The 15,853-nt window shown below is 38.6% G+C and overlaps 1 protein-coding gene across 2 annotated transcripts in view; it reads right to left on the bottom strand.

Annotated features, from left to right (window-relative positions):
• Window positions 1-604: 604 nt before the first annotated feature.
• SOCS6 (suppressor of cytokine signaling 6) overlaps window positions 605-15,853 on the bottom strand; it is a 44,804-nt gene continuing 29,555 nt past the window's right edge. For both annotated transcript variants that reach the window (XM_063636812.1, XM_063636789.1), the window contains exon 2: window positions 605-6,264. In XM_063636812.1, the coding sequence (XP_063492882.1) occupies window positions 4,531-6,138 (1,608 nt within the window). In that variant the 5' untranslated portion in view covers window positions 6,139-6,264 and the 3' untranslated portion in view covers window positions 605-4,530. The remainder of the gene's footprint in view (window positions 6,265-15,853) is intronic.

Raw genomic sequence — 15,853 nt, forward strand, 5'->3', positions numbered from 1 at the left:
ATTGGGTTTCACTGAAGTGAAAATTTGTGATACATTCTAAACAAGATCAGTTTAAAATTCATCTTTGAATTAGCCATGGTTTTTTAAAAAAAGAATGTCTACAAAGTATTCAAACAAAATAAAGTGGGTTTTAATCCCATGTTTAAGAACTCTGAAAGATACAATACAGTGGATATAAGAACTCTTTCTTATCTATGAAAAAATTTCTAAATGACCCCTATATAAACTTCAATGACCTGGTTCTATTTCAATGAAATATTAATAGTGATACGCTTTTTTAATGTCCCAATCCAAACCCTGTATCATTTAGCCTAGCCTTGTTTCAGTGAGGTTTCATTACTGTGTCAGTTTTTAGTCTTTTTGCTTAGTACAAGTTCTCCAAACTCACTCCAGCCTTCAGGGGGAAGGCTTTCATAGATTAGCACCAATAGCTGACATCTTCCACTAGGGACACGATTCTGCTTTCCCATTCTTACTAAAATTTGCTGGTTCTCACCCTCCAGCCCCTGCGCAGTTCCTGGGACACCCAGAAATTATCTAGTTAACTCCATACTAATTAATATCAGGCACCTCTCAGGGTATTAAGTAGACTACAAGGCAGGTCTTGTGAACGAAATTTTTTATTTACACACTGTATCTAGAAGCAGATACATAAATTCTTATACAATTAATTTCCAAAAATGTGCAAGAAATTACTATAATTTGTTTACAAACCAAAACACGTATTCAAATCAATGGACTTTGGATAATTCATTCTGTGGTGTTCTCGGTACAAATGGTACACACCTGATTTGAAACATACAGAAAAAGTGTAAACTACCGCAATCTGAATTGCAAGTATTAATTTCATGGCACTCCAACAACTATGAAATTTCTTTAACCCAACATGTATATACTTATTACAAAATTCTATAAGAATTTTTCATAATCTCTGGATGTAGAGTTTGGATCACTTTTCAGAAACAGCAACTACACACTTTGCCATGTTATGACTGATTAATAAAAAGACTGTTTATAAAAAACCTTCTTTACAGGATTAAAAAAGTATTAAAAGAAACCACATTTGTGATTGCTAGTGTACCAACACTTTTAGAATTTTAAAGTTATTTATGGAACTGGCTATTGTTCCTTATTAGAGTTTTCAAGAAAACTGTCTATTGCTGGTAGTGTGATTTCATTTTGAAATTAAGACTTCGCATTTGATGAAAAGCAATTAAGATTTAAATGAAAATGTATTATTCCGATTCATTCATAAAGCAGTATCTCTCATATACAATCAGTAATTAAAACTGGCATTTCTGAAAGCATTGTTACAAAGATATTTTAGACTTGTAGCACTAGCAGAGACATTGCATTAACCTATGTTAGATTTTAGTAACTTTTATCCTGTTTCAGTAATACTGGCTCAAAAATTACAGCGTAAACTTTGGGTTTTGTTTCCTTTATGCCAATGATTTAGCCTTTTGGAACTTTGTTTTCTTCAACAGCAAGATGGTTGGTTGCCCCATGTAGCTGGTTTCCTTAAAAACTATTTTTAGTTCTATGATCATTTCCTGTGACATATTTTGACCTTCTAAATTTTCAGATTATTGCACCAAGTAGAAAGAGTTTTCCTTAGACAGAAAGAGAAAGAATTAGACATTTTTCAAGTACTTTCTACAGCCTTCTTATTATTTATAAAAATGCATAATAGTGTTATAGTAAGCCTAAAAATAGCTTCTGGCCTCCATCATATTGCGTGATGAAATATTTAATAGAAAACAATTCTGATTCATCTATTATGGCAAATGGATACAGCTTTCCTGTTTTCTTTTTCTTGCTTTGAGCTCAGATTTTTAGAAGCACGTATTTAAAAAGCACTCACAGGCTGTGTCCATGTCATCTATGTTAACTGCCAATAGAATCCTGAAATTTAACCAAATTGTGTCTAGAGCAAACTAAATGATGAGTTTTCTCTCTCTCTTTTCCTTGTTTCCACTTTTAACCGGACTGTGTTAGTAACATATAAAGCCAATCTTTCACATTCTGTTGTGCTGCCTACCCCAAATGGTTATCTTTCTACACAAAAGTAGAAAATATCACAAAACATCTTTCTGCTTGTAAATTTAACTTTTTGGCAAATAGTTTGACTTTATCATTATACTATCAGAATCTAACAATTTCAAACTAGATTAGAATAGGGCATATTAAAGTATATATTATGAATATACAAAAGCGCATCAAAATTTGGCTTTCTGAATTAGAACAGTATCAAGACTGTCCTCCACTAAAACACAAAATACAACTTTAAAAACATTTAGATGAAAATCTGAATAATCTTGACACTAAGCAGGTAGATCTTAAACACATGGCATGATGAGAAAACGAAGGGAATAGGTTATGTCCACATCAGACGGGTTCAGGGCAGTCCAAAGACCTCTGTGCACCATGATCTCACAAGGAGGACATGTAAATGCTTCTGGAGACACGGAGAAGCCATTTCAACATTTATTATTAATACACAGTGACTCTGTGACGAAACCTGCCATCTAATATAGATGCACAGGGACTTTTAACTCACCCTAGATATACTTTAAGTTGTTTTAAAAATAAATAGTTTTGCAAAAAAATAGTTTAAATGTCTTGCATTAATTTGATAACAAGCTTACAACTCTGTAATAGTTCTTAATCCAAATAGTTTATAATGAACACTTAAATTATATTATTACAGTATACTCCATATTCCATCTTATTAGGAGAAAACATATGAGAAAATGAGAGTCTTTGTAACAAGGTACAATCAACATCCCACCAAAATTAAGTACCTTTTCCCCTTTAAGTCAAAATACCATAACACCATATTATGGCATTGTGCCTTTTCTTGGTAATATCTCAGTTCTGACCCTAAAAAACAAAGAGAAAAAAGTGAGGATTCAGATATGCTTGAATGACAAAGCCAGTAAGTTTGACCTAAACCTTTACCCTCATGTTTAAAGTGGGTAAGAGACTTTTCCTATTATCTCTTCCTTTAAGTGACAAAGGAAGAACCATCCCAAATTACATGTTTCATCTGAGACAGAAGCATTTTCCTTTAAAGGTGTGTAGCTGAAAATTTTCTGGACAGGGCAATCCCAAAATACTACATCCATTGCAGAACTGTGAAATGAATAAACACGCTGCATTTCAAAATAACTAAAAATTATTGAATATAACATCCCTCCCCAACAACCAACTCAAGGAGATAAAATTATTAGCAACGGCAAATTACTTAAGACTTAGCTAAATTTTAAAAATCTATTTTTAAATGGCAGTACATATGATAGACAGTATGACTTCCACATTATCTAATATGGTTTAGAATTTTTCTCACGTTGTGAGAAAAATTGCTCCACAATTTCCACAATTTTTAAACTAAAGTCATCAAGGGTTCTCTTTATAGTGGGGGTAAGGATTGGTCAAATCCAGCACACTTTTATAGTAACTACGTAGAAGAAAAATATAAATCCAACTTTAAAACAATGTTTTCTTTCTATTCAAATCAATTTAAAACTTTTTATAAACATTAATGTCGCAAGAGAATCCAGTCCATTTATGAAAATTAGTTGACAATCAAGTTCACCCAAGAAAATGTTGACTAAGCTAAAGAAACCACAGATAAAACATTTTACCAAAAGTATAGGTAACACACAAAAAAATGCTATCACAGGAAGCTATGATCATCTAATATTTCTTTAATAATAATTCTAGTTCCATAGGTTTTCATGTTATGCCAATTTGTACCCGAGTTTAATTATAGAAAAGGCAACAATTTCTAAATTGGTGGTATACATTTCTTTACAATTTTTTAATGTAAGGCCATTTATTAAAATAGACAAACTAGAAGATGAAAATGAAGGCAACAGAAAAATTCAACTTTTCACAACCAAAAGAATTAGCACAACCTTAGAAATAATTTAGAAAAAGGTGTTGTTAAAAGATATGTTGCAGATCTCCATTCCATTACCCAAGATTATGTCAATTCACGATTCTAAATAAATCTTTTTAAAGTAAGAGATTAAAAACTCATCTTCAGTGTATACGTAAATTCTGTGTTTTACCACACAGGTATGTTTATTCAACGCTATCTTTTGAAAATGGGCCATTTGAAAAGACATAGCAATTTCCATTCTGTGAGTTTCATTCAACTTTACTTAGGGTTGAATACAAATGAAATGTGCTTTTAATGCATAAAAATCACAGTGGATAGCAGCAAAGGACTGGGCAGGAGGGGCATTGAGGAGAATCTGATAATTCACATTGTGATTATTCTGCACATTGATGAAACATAATTCACACCTCTAAAACCGCAAGACTTCCCTTTTTAAACAACCGAAATAAACCCAAGACACCTTGCTGACACTTCCCCACCCCTAAACAAACTGATGACTCTTTTACACATAAAACTGAAATAGTTATGGCAGCAAAAGATTTTGATGGCAATGAAAGTTTGTAAACTGTATTTCAATCTCTTGTTCTTATTCCCAAAGTGCAAGATGCAGGGTTCTCATTCTTTCAGTAGTGCTTCTCCTGTAAATAATCCTTCATTTTGTTTGGCAAAGGCAGTTTCTGAATTAAGTCTATTCTGGTATACTGACGTATAACAAAACGACACAGGTACTGCAAGGAGCGCACCTGCATGAACCGGGACACTGGGTTGGTCAGTCTGACGGGGTAAGTTGCAGATCCAGGCAGCCGAGACCTTGAATAACAAAAAGCTCCATTTTCAGAGTCCCTGATTGAATGCTCAATTAGATCAACTATGGACGTATGTCCTTCCACATCTGGCTGTTCATAAAAGCTAAACCTACCATTTGAGTGCTCAATTCTAGTGTGAAGTGTTTTACCATGGGAGCGAAAGCTCAAGCTTAAAAGGTAACGGTCGTCAGAACTGTCCCGAACAAGAAAAGAACCATCTGGCACGTTTGCTAGCTTCCCTTCTGCCTCCCAACGTGTGATTGGTCCCCAGTACCATCCTTGCTTTGCAAGTTTTTTCAGCTCCTCTGTAAGGCTCGTCACAACCATGGAACCACTACTTTGCACTGAGTCATAAACTCTTGCAACCCCAGGAGCAGAGTTCGGATCAAAATTCAAATGACAGCGCATACTTTCAGCCACGTGGGCTTCTGTGCCAGTGAGTCCACTGAAGTTCCTTTGGATTTGATTATTCTGCATTGGAGGTAGCAACGGTGAGAGTGGAGGGACATCATCGTGACCCGCTCTCGGGCTCTGCAACATGACTCCCGTGGTGCCAATCAACAAGCCATTCACGGACTGATCCACAAAGATCTCTGGGGCGACAACTAGGTCCTGGTCTACCTGACTCTCATCTTCGAGGAAGGAGCGCCCTCCCACTTGAGGAGGAACCGCAGAGACTTCCATGGGAGAAGAGCTGTCCAGACAATAGCTCCGTGATCCTTCCAAAGGATACATCCCCTCATCTAAAGGCACAGTATACTGAATGTAGTCCTGAGGCATAAGTCCAATAACGACAGGCACATGTTCATCCAGGTGAAGATGCAGGTCCCCGTTATGAGAAGCCGAGCTCTTCAGTGAATTGGCTTGCTCTTGGCACGCGGTCTCAGACTGGAGGTCGTGGAAATCCTTCCGGACGCCATTCAGAGCTGGACTCGGGCTGGAAGAGTGAACCAAGGCCTTGACTCTCACCTCCATCTTGATGCAGGTCTCCTCGGAGTTTGTGGGCCGCAGAGGCCACGGCGTGGGACTGTAGTGATGGCTGCGGAGTGAGGTGGACCTTATCGGCCTCTGAGCTCTCACGTCTTTAAAGACTATGGGTGCTGAGGAGGAGGAGAAGGTGTCCTCATCGGCAGAGCTCCCAGAGGGTGTGCCCGCCTTGCCTTTCGACTTCTGCTTTGCAGAAAGCCGCCTTTTTAGCGTACCCATCAGGCTCTCGCTTTTTGATCTGTTTTTTCCGCCTTTTTCATCTTCACCATTGATATCGCAGCTGGCCATATCTTTACCGTAGCAGCTACCAAATAAGGAATCATCTTTTCCAAAGTCACTGGCTAGCGATGGTTGTTGTACTACCATGAAATCAGTTTCTTCTTTACTTTTATTCAAGTTAAAAGATTTCCGTAAGGTTTTAAGACTAATTTTCTTCATTATGACTAGTTACCTAATCCAAGGGATCAATATTTCTATCTGGAATATTATCGCCAAACATCTGGAGAGGCTGCAAGGCTGCATCTATGTATTTTTCCTGCTTCATTTAACCTTTGGAGCCATTTTCTAAAAAATAAAAATAAAAAGAGAGTCATATTAAAAAATATTTCCACAAAAGTTTTATTTTAGTCAGTTTTAATCCTTTAACTTCTGAACAAGAACACCCCAGTCTTTTCTTGATGTCAGCTCTGTTAGGACCAGGATTTCTTTCTATTGCACCCAGCAGAGCAGATCACTGCCTACTACACAATGAGCATTTGGCAAGTATTTGATGATTTTCATTTTATTATTATTATTATTATTATTTTGAGATGAGTCTCACTCTTTCGCCCAGGCTGGAGTGTAGTGGCGTGATCTCGGCTCACTGCAAGCTCTGCCTCCCAGATTCACGCCATTCTCCTGCCTCAGCTTCCCAAGTAGCTGGGACTACAGACGCCCGCCACCACGCCCAGCTAAGTTTTTTGTATTTTAATAGAGACGGGGTTTCATCGTGTTAGCCAGGATGGTCTCGATCTCCTGACCTTGTGATCCGCCTGCCTCGGCCTCCCAAAGTGCTGGGATTACAGGCTGAGCTACCACGCCCCGCCCGATGCTGTTTATAAAGAACAAGCCTGCATCTCCCTTTTGTTCTTTTGGCACCCTGCTTTTTGGTATAATCTCTGATGTGTGGGCCAGTGTTCACATCCTTCCCAGCTGGCCTCTAGCTAGACCTGTGCACTCCTTCAGCACTGACCCCGACTGCTCCTCTGCTGCCCGCCCATGTCCCAGCCTGTGTCCCAGCATGACAGTAAAGGCGTTCCAGAGAACTGCAATAACAAGCCTAGTCAACTCAACAACTGATGCATATTGTAAATACTTAAGCATGTGTCAAAATAAACGAAAAGAATTTCATTATCTATAATAAACTATCTAGAGATGTTCCTCTATACTCGAGAGTTCCTTGAGAACAAGAATCACTCACCTTCAAGTTCCCAGTGCACAGAGGAGGAAGAAGCTCAATGCGTGCAGGTTGAAAAGCTTCACCTCTGAAGTACACCCATAAAAACCTATGTGTCTAGTTTTGATCTATTTGGAAGATTATGAAACATATTTCCAGAATTATTATTTCTTACTCTTCTTTTTTTGCAATTTCCCATGGCAAATTTTTACTTCTATATCCAGAAATATCTTTTCTAAACTTTTTTTGTACATTGTTCTACACTGAAATGACAGGATTTCAATTCTGTAAAGACTTTCTGAAAGTCATTTCACAGGAAAAAATCTTGGTTCCATAACCACGTTAAGTGATCCTAACACTACTTTACAAAGGCCTCGTGTTTAGGTTGTGTAGAATGCTTTCTTTCCTCCAACACCGTGTTCTGCCTTCTCTGCAACCATCAGAGTATGCCTTGACAAGGTGATTCGCTTGACTTGCGCGAAATGCTAATAAAGCCCAGAACAAGATTCTGGCCTCCCAAATCAGCAGTTTAACACCACTCAGTTTCTTGGCACAAGACTACGGCTCTAGCTTTGATCCCGTTCATGAATTCACTCTGCAATTACTAAGCCCCTACTCGGCCTCCGCTGAGTCAGCTTGGCTCAGCCCTGTGTGGCAATACACAGATTGATAAATAACTGATGGTCGCCTAATCCAGTATGAGAGACAGATGTATGAACAGATAAACTGTAGTATCAACCCTTCAGTAATATAATGGTACACACGGTGGGAACTGACAGGAGAGGGAGAACCTGACGATTGTCCCCTTTTAGTTACAGATAGGATTCGGGTGGTGCGCAGATAGAATCATTCTTACTAAAAACCACTCAGATCAGACAACCTATCAGGGGATCAGTAATATCACGTCCCCAAAAGGAAGAAGCAATTTTTAAAAGTCTACATCACGTACTATGTGTCTGGATAAGTTGTAAAAAATAAAAAACTTAAAATATTTGAAGCACCAGTTACTTTTAAATAATAAGTGAAGTTGTATATTAGGTGAACTCAGTGTCTCAGTAGCATGTCTTCTACCCAAGCATAATGAAATATCATAACTGCCAGAATCAATAACTGATTAACCCTACTAAATGTGAGATTCCAATAGTTCTGCTTCCCACTATCATGCCCATACCCCAAAACACGAGGGACTAGCAACTACGGTAAAAGTACTTGGCAATTACCTGCTTGAAAATTATTCCTTTTTCAACTACCAATCCGTATTTGTAAGCTATTAATCAATACTAATATTAAAGAAACAAAATTCAATCCTAGACATTACAAACTATAAAAGTTCTATTAGGCCATATGGTCTTTTATCTCTTCCTTTCATATTCTAGGCAAAGATTACTCTAAAATTTTTAAGAGTATCTGTTTTTCTGTTTGCACATCCAAAAATATATACCATCTTTTTATAGGATTACCATCTGTCTCGTGCCTAAGTAAATGTTCTGAATTAGTTTTACTGCTTTTCTAATTGTAAACTTTTAAGTTTATACATATACTTGAAAATGTATATAAAGTTTCAAGGGAAAAAGCTTTATACATTTAAATACTTTATCCATATGGGTAAAGGATAACTTCTTCAAATAATTTCAACCTCTTCTTAAATGACTTGAGGTAGTCATGTCTGTCAGTCATCCTAACACATAATGAAAAAATTAAAAAGATCAAACAACTACTTAAACTTCAATAAACAAAACAGCTTTATTATCCCCGTTTTATAAAATGAGGAAACTGGTTATCAGAGAGATTGGAATTTGCCCAACAAAGTTAAACAATTTGCTAGTAGAAACAGCAGATCCAGAATCTGAACCTGGCTGTTTATTTGCAAAGCTCACATTCTTTCCCTATGCCAAACTGTCCTGTCATTCTACTGCTTACATCAGTGATTCTCAAACATTCTGGTCTCAGAACCCCTTTATTCTCTTAAAAATTATTGGAAGACAGGAAGAAGCATTGTTTATGTGGGTTGCGTCTCTTGAAATGTACCCTACTAGAAAATAAAACTGAGAGGCCGGGCATGATGGCTCACTTCTGTAATCCCAGCACTTTGGGAGGCCGAGGCGGATCACCTGAGGTCAGGAGTTAGAGACCAGCCTGGCCAACATGGTGAAACCCCATCTCTACTAAAAATACAAAAAAAAAAAAAAAAAAAAAAAAAAAAAAAAAATTGCCGGGCATGGTGGCGTGTGCCTGTAATCCCAGCTACTCAGGAGGCTGAGGTTGCAGTGAGCCAAGATTGCGCCACTGCACTCCAGCCTGGGCAACAAGAGCGAAAACTCTGTCAAAAAAACACAAAAACAAAACAAAAAAAAAACCTTGAGAAAATCTGTTATTTATTTATTTATTGAAGACACAGAATCAGAGTCTCGCTGTGTTGGCCAGGCTAGAGTGCAGTGGTTTGATCTCGGCTCACTGCAGCCTCAACCTCCTGGGTTCAAGAGATCCTCCCACCTCAGCCTCCTGAGCAGTTGGCACACACCACCACGCCTGGCTAATTTTGTCTGCTTTTGGAAGAGATGAGGGCTAATTTTGTCTACTTTTTGTAGAGATGAGGTCTATGTTGCCCGGGCTGGTCTTGAACTCCTGGCCTCAAGCAATCCTCCTACCTCAGCTTCCCAAAGTGCTGGGATTACAGGTATGAGCCACTGTATCCAGCCTAATTTTATATTTGCTTTAAAATGACAATATACTCATTACATGTTAACATAAATAACATTTTCATGAATGATAATAAAAATCAGTGAAAGTGGTACCACATGACATTACTGTAAATCTCTTCTGCCTGACTAAAGGAAGACAGCTAGACTCTCGTGTCTGCTTCTGCACTGAATCTGTTACAGTACAGTAGCCCTCTCTTATCTGCAAGGGATACACCCCAAGATCCCCTGTGGATTCCTGAAACCACATATAGTACAGAACCCCATATAAAGTATACTTTACTTTTTTCCTATACACACATACCTACGATAAAGTTTAATTTTTAAGTTAGGTACAGTAAGAGATTAACAACTATAACTAATAATAAAATTGAACAATTATAGCAAAATATTGTAATAAAAGCTATGAGAATGTGGACTCTCTCTCTCTCACAAAATATCTTACTGTACTGCACTTAGCTGTCTTCAGATGACTATCGACTGTGGGTAATTGAAACTGTGCATAGGGGACTACCTGTAAGAAGAAAATTCAGCCTCCTCCAGATACATAGCTGGAAAAAGGAACAATATATTTTATTTAATAACCTTTTCATATAACTATGGATATTTTTCTTTGATACTGTATCAAAACTCGATGAATGATAGTTTCTTAATGTTAAATTGCCCTGTAAAATCTGAAACCATAACACAAAATTTTTTTACTCTATTAACATTCAAACCCATTGGTCATGCCTATAATCCCAGCACTCTGGGAAGCCAAGGTGGGTGGATCACTTGAGGCCAGGAGTTCGAGACCAGCCTGGCCAACATGGTGAACCCCCATCTCTACTAAAAATATAAAAAATTAGCCAGGCATTATGGCTCACACCTGTAATCCCAGTTACTCTGGAGGCTGAAGGAGAATCACTTGAGCCCAGGAAGCAGAGACTGCAGTGAGCTGAGATCACACCACTGCACTCCAGCCTGGGCAACAGAGCGAGACTCCATCTCAAATTAAAAAAAAAAAAAAAAGAAACTTTGAATCTTATCACTGGCAACAATACTGTCATTTGTTTTTATGAAGTGACAGACTCATGTTGTTTATGGGAAAATATCTATTAAAACCCACATGGAATAATCATGTGTGTCTGTGGATTGTTGTTTTTAGTAAAAGTGGTTATTTCACACAAAAATAGGAGCTAGTTAGCTAGTGTAGCCAGCAATTCAAACAAGCACTTCCCCTGGAGACACTCTTCATTCTTCAGTATGTACTGGAAAGTGTCTTTGAAATATTCACATTTCATAAAAAGAATTTTAGAAAGATGTATGCTCAGGGTGAAGATCTCATAAAATTAATAATTTTTATAGCTTCATCAATGGCATCCATAAGTATAACCAATTTTTTTTTTTTTTAACTGAAGTGCTTGGTTCTTACTAAAGAACATACAACTATTATTACATTTACTATTACAGTTTGGTGCCACTGCCTTGACTCATGGTAAGGCATCATCAGTTTTATCCATCATTGCTTTCTGTACCATCAGTGAAAATGGCAAATGATGTTTCAGGATTATGATGAAAGAGGATCCACAGACCAGAGCCACAGGCTTAAATTATCTGTGAAGGCAATTTAAGAGAACAAAAAGACTTTAACGTAAAGCAAAGAATCCACATAAAAAGCTAATAGCGTTGTAAATATCTCTCTAAACCGTAAGTTGCATTGTCAATTTCTGAACCTGCATGGTTCATGTACTTTCATCTCAGTTTCTTAGATTCTACTCCACTGCTCCTAAACCTGTGAGAACACTATTTGCCATTCCCTTAGGAAAAAAAGGAAAAATAAAAAAGAGACACCAAAGTCTTCCCAGAAAGGGAGAATAGAAAAAGAATGGAACAGACCATATAATAAGAAAGAATTACAATACAAATATAACATGAAATATGATAAGATGTAGGCTCCAAAATGTTATATCAATACATATAAATGGAGTAAATTCAACTATTAGACAAAATTTTCTCTTTCTTTCTTCTTTTCTCTTCTCTTTTTTCTTTTTGTGAGACGGAATCTTGCTCTCGTCGCCCAGACTGGAGTGCAATGGCACCATCTTGGCTCACCACAACCTCTGTCTCTCGGTTTCAGGAGATTCTCCTGCCTCAGCCTCCTGAGTAGCTGGGATTATAGGTGCCCGCCACCACACCCGGCTAATTATTGTATTTTTAGTAGAGACAGGGTTTTGCCATGTTGGTCAGGCTAGTCTCAAACTCCTGACCTCGTGATCCACCTGCCTTGGCCTCCCAAAGTGCTGGGATTACAGGCGTGAGCCACCGCGCCCGGCCTAGAAGAAAAACATTTTTTTTTTTTTTTTTTGAGACGGTGTCTCGCTCTGTTGCCCAGGCTGGAGTGCAGTGGCGCAATCTCGGCTCACTGCAAGAAGAAAAACATTTTAAGATCTGATTAAAAAAACAACAACAACAATCATATGTTATATATGGAAAGGACACACTAAAACAAATTGTCTCAGAAAGTTTCAAAATATCATAAAATCTCTCCAGTATTTCCACTCTTTCCAACTATTCTCTTCTTCACTGTGCCTGCGATTTTCTTATGCTACCAGCTAGTTGTACTAAATGTGTTCTACTTGAGATCAGGAATGTTTTCGGTAGTGGTCATGACTATACCTCCAATACCAAAGATAGCTCCTGGGCATGGGTGATGCTCAGATGCAAACTTTTTTTTTGTATTTAAATTCATTATGCAATTTAAACATATGAACAAATAAGAATATTTTTGAAAGTTATTTATATGAAAATAGTGTGAATTGATTTAGAAATAATAAATAAATGCAAGTGGCTAAAAATGTTTTCTGCAGAATCAGGTACAGGCAAAAAGACTAGGGAAACATTCCTTTAAAAAAAAAAAAACTATGTCTATAATAAATAATAGGCCAGGTACAGCAGCTCACGCCTGTCATCCCAGCACTTTGGGATGCTGAGGCAGGTGGATCACTTGAGGTCAGGTCAGTCTGGCCAAGATGGTGAAACTCCGTCTCTACCAAAAATTACAAAAATTAGCTGGGCGTGATGGTGTGCACCTGCAGTCCCAGCTACTTAGGAGGCTAAGATGGGAGGATTGCTTGAACCCTGGAGGCAGAGGTTGCAGCAAGCCAAGATCACACGATGCATACCCACACACCAACCTGGGCGACAGAGTGTAGGGCACTGTCTCAAACAAACAAAAAAGATGTTGGTGCGAATGTGGTAAAAAGGGAACACTTCTACACTGTTGGTGGGAATGTAAACTAGAACCACTATGGAAAACAGTATGGAAATTCGGTAAAGAACTAAAAGTAGATCTACCATTTGATGCAGCAATCCCACTACTAGGTATCTACCTAGAGGGAAAAAAAAAATTATACAAAAAAGACACTTGCACACACATAGCAGCACAATTAACAACTGCAAAAATATGGAACCAGCCCAACGTCCATCAACCAATGAGTGGATAAAGAAAATGTGGTGTGTGTATATACATATGTATACACACACACACACACACAGACACACATACCATGGAATACTACTTAGCTATAAAAAGGAATGAAAGAATGGCATTCACAGCAACCTGGATGGAATTGGAGACCATTATTCTAAAAGAAGTAACTAACTCTGGAATGGAAAATCAAACATCGTATGTTCTCACTTACAAGTGCGAGCTAAGTTATGAGGATGCAAAGGCCTAAGAATGATACAACGGACTTTGCAGACTCAGAGGGAAGTGTGGGAGGGGATGAGGGATAAAAGACTACACACCGGGTACAATGTACACTGTTCAGGTGATGGCTGCACCCAAATCTCAGAAATCACCACTAAAGAACTTCCATGTAACCAAAAACCACCTGTTCCCCAAAAACTTACTGAAATAAAAAATACATTATAAAAAATAAATAAATTCCATTATGCTACCTTGAAAAAAATAGCTGGGCCTTTGTACAAAGATTGCTTTGCAAAGGCAATTAAACTTCTAATTGTACTTAAAAGAAGTGCTAAACTAGAAATCCTAGACATATTACGTAAGGATATAGATTGTATCATTTAGACTGATACACAGTTCAGTCAATAGATATTTAAAGAAAACACACTGGTCCTACATTTAGAAATTAATGACAGAGGCCAGGCACGGTGGCTCACGCTTGTAATCCCAGCACTTTGGGAGGCTGAGGCAGGCGGATCACGAGATCAGGAGATCGAGACCACGGTGAAACCCCGTCTCTACTAAAAATACAAAAAATTAGCCGGGCGTGGTGGCGGACGCCTGTAGTCCCAGCTACTCGGAGAGGCTGAGGCAGGAGAATGGCGTGAACCCGGGAGACGGAGCTTGCAGTGAGCCGAGATTGCGCCACTGCACTCCGGCCTGGGCAACAGAGCGAGACTCCATCTCAAAAAAAAAACAAAAAAAAAAAACAAAAAAAAAAAAACCTGACAAAAACAAGAAATGGGGAAAGGTGTACAAGAATGCTTGTGATTTTTGTACATTGATTTTGTATCCTGAGACTTTGCTGAAGTTGCTAATCAGCTTAAGGAGATTTTGGGCTGAGACGATGGGGTTTTCTAGATATACAATCATGTCATCTGCAAACAGGGACAATTTGACTTCCTCTTTTCCTAATTGAATACCCTTTATTTCCTTCTCCTGCCTGATTGCTCTGGCCAGAACTTCCAGCACTATGTTGAATAGGAGTGGTGAGAGAGGGCATCCCTGTCTTGTGCCAGTTTTCAAAGGGAATGCTTCCAGTTTTTGCCCATTCAGTATGATATTGCCTGTGGGTTTGTCATAGATAGCTCTTATTATTTCGAGATACGTCCCATCAATACCTAATTTATTGAGAGTTTTTAGCATGAAGGGTTGTTGAATTTTGTCAAAGGCCTTTTCTGCATCTATTGAGATAATCATGTGGTTTTTGTCTTTGGTTCTGTTTATATGCTGGATTACATTTATTGATTTGCATATGCTGAACCAGCCTTGCATCCCAGGGATGAAGCCCACTTGATCATGGTGTGTAAGCTTTTTTTTTTTTTTTTTTTTTTTTTTTTTGAGACGGAGTCTCGCTCTGTCACCCAGGCTGGAGTGCAGTGGCGCGATCTCGGCTCACTGCAAGCTCCGTCTCCCGGGTTCACGCCATTCTCCTGCCTCAGCCTCTCCGAGTAGCTGGGACTACAGGCGCCCGCCACCACGCCCGGCTAATTTTTTTTGTATTTTTAGTAGAGACGGGGTTTCACCGTGGTCTCAATCTCCTGACCTCGTGATCCGCCCGCCTCGGCCTCCCAAAGTGCTGGGATTACAAGCGTGAGCCACCGCGCCCAGCCGGTGTGTAAGCTTTTTGATGTGCTGCTGGATTCGGTTTGCCAGTATTTTATTGAGGATTTTTGCATCAACGTTCATCACAGACAAACAGAGAGCCAAATCATGAGTGAACTCCCATTCACAATTGCTTCAAAGAGAATAAAATACCTAGGAATCCAACTTACAAGGGATGTGAAGGACCTCTTCAAGGAGAACTACAAACCACTGCTCAATGAAATAAAAGAGGATACAAACAAATGGAAGAACATTCCATGCTCATGGGTTCGAAGAATCAATATCGTGAAAATGGCCATACTGCCCAAGGTAATTTATAGATTCAATGCCATCCCCATCAAGCTACCAATGACTTTCTTCACAGAATTGGAAAAAACTACTTTAAAGTTCATATGGAACCAAAAAAGAGCCCGCATCACCAAGTCAATCCTAAGCCAAAAGAACAAAGCTGGAGGCATCACGCTACCTGACTTCAAACTATACTACAAGGCTACAGTAACCAAAACAGCATGGTACTGGTACCACAACAGAGACATAGATCAATGGAACAGAACAGAGCCCTCAGAAATGATGCCGCATATCTACAACTATCTGATCTTTGACAAACCTGACAAAAACAAGAAATGGGGAAAGGATTCCCTATTTAATAAATGGTGCTGGGAAAACTGGCTAGCCATATGTAGA

This window comes from Symphalangus syndactylus, chromosome 1, assembly GCF_028878055.3.
Source record: "Symphalangus syndactylus isolate Jambi chromosome 1, NHGRI_mSymSyn1-v2.1_pri, whole genome shotgun sequence".
Taxonomy (NCBI): Eukaryota; Metazoa; Chordata; class Mammalia; order Primates; family Hylobatidae; genus Symphalangus; species Symphalangus syndactylus.